The following is a 5,158-nucleotide window of genomic DNA, read 5'->3' on the forward strand; positions in this document are numbered from 1 at the left end:
CATCCGGCGACGGCCGCGAGGGAGCATCCCGGCCCGGCGCGCGACGCTTGGGACGCGGTTCCCCGTCGCCAGCTTCACGGGCCATCGGGGACGCCCGGGCGAGGACGGGAGAGCGGCCGCGCGGCGAGGGGGATGGGGGGTGAGCGGGGGGAGGCGGCGGCGGGAGGGGAGGAGGACGAGGCAGGGACGAGGAGGCAATGCACGGGTTCAACCCTAAGGCGAGCGGACGGGATGGGCCGGGAGAGGGGAATAGACCCCTTAGCCCAGACTGGGCCGACCCAACAGTCGCAGGCCTAGAAGAGGGAGGGAAATCCCCCGACGCGGCCGGCCCAGACGGCACACTTCGGCCCAGCCCACCAGACGAAGCATCATGGAGGGAGGGAAGGGTTTCCTTGGTCACCTGAGGCGGCAGCGCCGCCGCCGCCGGAGGCGCGCATGGTGCGGCACCGGACGGCCGGAAAGCACGAAACTTCGGGCCGCCACGCGACCCGCCGGACGGAGCCGAGGGTGGGGGAGCCACGACTAGCGCCGGGGGCCGTCGATCCACGAGATTGCGCCGCCAGGAGACCGCCGCCGTCCCGACATCCACACGTCCGGCCACCCCCAGGCCAAGGCCCGGGCCCCACGACCCCGACGGCCAGCACCGCTGCCGGCGACGAGGTGAGGTGGGGAAGGTGGTGCAGCTGGGTGCGAGCCGCACTGCAAGGGACGGGGGAGGGGGAGGGGGGAGGAGTCGGTCGGAGGCGCAGCGGGGATGGAGCCGGTCGGGAGCGCAGCGGAGCCTGACGGGATCGCGGCGGGGAGGGAGGCAGCGACAGCCTCGGCGAGGCAGTCACCAAAGCGTCCGGGAGGACGGAAAGCGCCGGCCGCGGCCGCCACCGCATCCGCAAGGTCCTCCTCCGCCGCCACATCGGCCCATCGCAGGCCGCCCATGCGAGCCGGGGCGAGGCGAGGAGCGGGAGACGGCGGGGACGGGGAGGGCAGGGGAGGCCGAGCCGGCGAGGCCGGGAGGGGGCGGGGGCGGTGCGGAGGCCGCTGGCGGGAGCGTCGGCGACGCAGGCGCCGTGGTCGCCCATTTCCTGATCATTGTCCTTGGGTGCAATATCCGACCTATTTGACCTAAAGAAAGAAAATCTGAAAGAAGATTCATGTACGTATGATCAGACAATATACTATAGATATGATCAGACAGTATACTATAGATGGGCAATCCTCCAGGGCTCTAAACATACACAAATTAAGTACCATGGTTGCTTATCTGATCCTAACCATAGAACTGGTATCCTAAGTTTAATATCCTATGGTTTTCTAGGATTAATCTGAAGTCCTAAAAGGAGCACCCAGTTAGTAAATATGTGTAAGATGTAAGATGATTGAGAGTTCCACCACATCATTGGCTTCCTCCTTCTCATTTTCTTCATTATCGTTGTACCTTTTACTTACTTCCGCGGGAGCCATGTAATGCTTCTCTAGAACTTGTATTCACCCTCCTCCCTTTCTTCATTCTATTTTATGCCTTGGTTATCATCTATGGTGCACTTGCTTGTTTGCACATCCACATTAGCCAACATAGGGGGAGGGGAGGGTGGGGGAGGAGGGAGTGTATAACTTGTGAAGGAATGATGATAGGCAATACTGAAGAAGAGATTTAATAGGAACATTTAGGGGTTTATGACTGTGAAGGGGGTGTGTGTGTGAAATTTCTAGCCATTGGAGATGAAAGTAAGAACTTTTTGAAATCATAGCTTTTGCATTAATTATTGATGAACAATGACAATATAATATATCCTACGCAATTTCAGCGTAGGATGATCCTTGTTTGTAGATATCGTAGCACGTGTTTAGATATGGCGTAGGACACAAGGACACTCTCATGTGGTGGTAGCTTCAAATTTATAACTGCCCATATGACTTTTCTTTGTTTATTTACCTTTTTAGGCCAAAATAAACGGGTGCCTCCTTTGACTAGACCTTTGACCATGGCCCAATGATCAACCTAGTCATCATCCATTAGTCTTGAAGAATCAGGATGAAGATATCCAAAATAAATAAATACGTAACCCTAAAATGTTCCTCCGTTCCTAAATATAAGACCTTTTAGAGATTTCAATATGAACTACATAGAGAGCAAAACGAGTGAATCTATATTCTAAAATATGTCTATATACATCCGTATGTAGTCCGTATTGAAATCTCTAAAATGGCTTATATTTAGAAACAGAGGGAGTATAATCTACAAAGGGAAAATAAGAACAAAAATTATTAAAAATAAAAATAAGAAAATGGAGAAAGAAAGAAAGAAAAACAAACCAGAAAAAACGGAAAAAAGGCCTTCTTTGGTTTGTAGGAATTTCATAGAAATTCTATAGGATAGGATTTGCAAAGGAAAATTTTCTTTGAAGTCCTTTTGTTTGTAGGAATTGATTCTTATTTTTGTGTAGGATAGGAATCAACCTTCACATTTTGGAGGAAAAAAGAGACTTAATGGAAAAATCCCTATCCTATGCATCAAACGACATCTCTTTCTCTATAAAAATTAAGATGCATGTCATCTCACTTTCTATGATTTTCCTATTTCTACAACATTCCTATACTACGAGCCAAACGAGGCCTAAGAAAGGGAAAAGTCGAACTTGGGGCCAGGCCCAGGACAATGGAGAGTGAGTGTAATTGGGTTTCCCCGCTTCTGGACAATAGCCCACTGGGAAGCAGCCGCAGCCCGCCAGGACTCGGACCCCGAGTTGGTGGACTCCAACTCGAACTCCCTCGCTCTCGTCCATATAACCCAACCCAACCGACCCACAGGATCTCGACGCCGAATCCCGATATTTATTTTTCTTGCGTTCCGGTCCCCAGGCTTCAAGTTATTTCCTGGTCTGGTGCTCGCTCGTCTCGCGCGGCGGCGGCGGAGGGTTTGCGTCGGCGCTCTTGCGAGCTAGGGTTTCGGGTCGAGGAAGAGCGAGATGGAGGAGGTGACGGAGGGGGTCAAGAACCTGGCCGTGACGGAGCCGCACAAGAAGAACCGGATCCAGGTCTCCAACACGAAGAAGCCGCTCTTCTTCTATGTCAACCTCGCCAAGGTGAATCCCCTTTTCTCCCCGCTTCTTCGACCTTTGATCCGCACTGGGTTCCGGTCTAAAACCCTTGGAAAGCGCCTACTCATCTTAGTCTACCCATTGATTCCTGCGCTTTGTTTTATTTTAGAACGCCTGTGCTTGGATTAGATTTGCTTTGCTTGCTATTTCCGTTGTGGAATTTGCGTTCTGCCGATCTATAGGGTTTATTTCGGGGCATCGATTTAGTTGTGTGGTGTTTCTGTTGGTGAAATCGGAAGCTAACGTTGTTGTGGTGATGATTTTGCAGAGGTACATGCAGATGCATAACGAGGTGGAACTCTCCGCCCTCGGCATGGGTAAGCTCCTCTGCCCTTCAGGATTATTTCAACTGTTTGCTAGTACTAAGGCTACTAGCGATTAGTAATCGCTGCTGTGTTGCTGCAATGAAGCGCTCATGGGCTTAGAACCGATTGTGTAAGCCTACCTCGTCGTGATATGTTCTAGTTTTAAATTTGACCAAAATATGCATTGGTTGTTTGCGATGTCATTGTGGAAGTTTATTTTTCAGCATTCATGCTGATTGTGCCAGCTCATGGTTGGTTAGTGTTCTCCTAAGTCCTTAGGAAGGGTCAGTCAATTCCAATGACTTCTAAGACTAATACATTTGACAAGTGTTGTCGCTTACATGTGCTGTCTTGCTAATTATTTGTTTCAAACCATCCGTTTGCCTTAATATCTTATTTGAGATGCCATATTGTTATATGCAGTTAACTTTTCAAACACAGTTGAGAATTGCCGTAGTTACTTTTTTTACCAGCTTATCGGTGTTTTGGTGGCTGCTGTTATGTTCTTATCTTGTCAATCCAGCTATTTGGAAAATTATGTATGTGGTCAAAGTTACATTCATTTAATCACAAAACTAATTCATTGTTAGGCTGTTTATCTGATGCACTTTGATGTTAAAGCCAACAAATGACAGTTTATTTGTCTCCTTCCTTTACTTCCTCTGCTCATTGATTCTTTGTTATGGTGCTTGTGAAATGTGAACTGATGAATCTCTTGCTTATCCTTTCAGCTATCGCCACTGTGGTGACAGTTGCCGAAATTCTTAAAAATAACGGCCTTGCTGTTGAAAAGAGTAAGACTCCTGTTTCCTTGTTTGTAATTCATCTTTGCAATTTCGTTCTCTCTAGTTATTCAAACCCAATTAAAATGTCTTGCAGAGATCATGACATCCACTGTTGATGTCAATGATGAATCAAGGGGCCGCCCCATGCAGAAGGCCAAGGTTAGATTTCTTCCTCAGTTCCCATGAACGACACGAGCTAGCAGTGTTTTAGAACAGTATATGCCAATGTTTGCTGATCCTTGCAACCGTTTTTACGCCAGATTGAGATAGTGCTGGGCAAGACTGAGAACTTCGACGAGCTGATGGCTGCTGCCGCGGAGGAGAGGGAAGTCGCAGCTGCCGAGGACGGCGAGGAGCAGGGCTAATAAACTATTTTGAGTCGGTTGTTGTAGCTTTTATTTAGTACTTGCTGCTAGGTTGTGTGTTATCTTCTCTTGGCCAGCAAGAGATAGCTACTTGTGTAACCAAAGTTCTTCGTATTTGATTCGTTTCAGTGCTAGTTTATGTTCATGGTATGCTGGTTCACTCACATGATATACCTTGTGTTTGATTCGTCTTATTATGTGGTATATGCTCGTTAGTTTATTATTATGCAGTGTATAATGATGAACCTTGTTTTGATGCCTCGTTTGTGAAGGAAAAAAGAGAACAGCCGACACAATAGGACTGAAAATATCTTCTCTCCTATCTGTTTCGGATACTGGACACTATTATTAGCTTGTACAATGATGCTAAACCTGAAGAGAACACTTAACCAAGAGATGATCTCTTAGCAATAATATTTCTCATCATATATTTAGGTATATCTAGTTATTAGAGATATCACTAAGAGGCAACCCATTGTATATGATAGGATCCATGAGATCGTTAGGACGACATTGTCGAAGGCCTTTATAAGCCTATACTTGTCCAGTAGGGCATTTGGAGACCGAGCTCCATGGAGCCCTTTATTTTGAAAAAAATCAAATTTCAT

At 48.0% G+C, this 5,158-nt stretch overlaps 1 protein-coding gene across 1 annotated transcript; it reads left to right on the top strand.

The window, feature by feature from the left end:
* The first annotated feature begins 2,785 nt into the window (after window positions 1-2,785).
* On the top strand, window positions 2,786-4,773 carry LOC109731978 (uncharacterized protein At2g34160). Its single transcript, XM_020291162.3, has 5 exons — window positions 2,786-3,080; window positions 3,364-3,412; window positions 4,132-4,194; window positions 4,280-4,344; window positions 4,446-4,773. Exons 1-5 carry the CDS (start codon window positions 2,964-2,966, stop codon window positions 4,548-4,550), a joined length of 399 nt encoding a protein of 132 aa, XP_020146751.1. The 5' UTR covers window positions 2,786-2,963; the 3' UTR covers window positions 4,551-4,773.
* Window positions 4,774-5,158: the final 385 nt, after the last annotated feature.

This window comes from Aegilops tauschii, chromosome 7 (genome assembly GCF_002575655.3).
Source record: "Aegilops tauschii subsp. strangulata cultivar AL8/78 chromosome 7, Aet v6.0, whole genome shotgun sequence".
Lineage (NCBI taxonomy): Eukaryota > Viridiplantae > Streptophyta > Magnoliopsida > Poales > Poaceae > Aegilops > Aegilops tauschii.

Bases quoted from the DNA above. Each gene is read 5' to 3' on its own strand.
- LOC109731978 (XM_020291162.3), top strand. From the start codon at position 2,964: ATGGAGGAGGTGACGGAGGGGGTCAAGAACCTGGCCGTGACGGAGCCG. The intron at 3,413-4,131 runs GTAAGCTCCTCT...TTATCCTTTCAG, and splicing joins ACTCTCCGCCCTCGGCATGG to CTATCGCCACTGTGGTGACA. The intron at 4,345-4,445 runs GTTAGATTTCTT...TTTTTACGCCAG, and splicing joins GCCCCATGCAGAAGGCCAAG to ATTGAGATAGTGCTGGGCAA.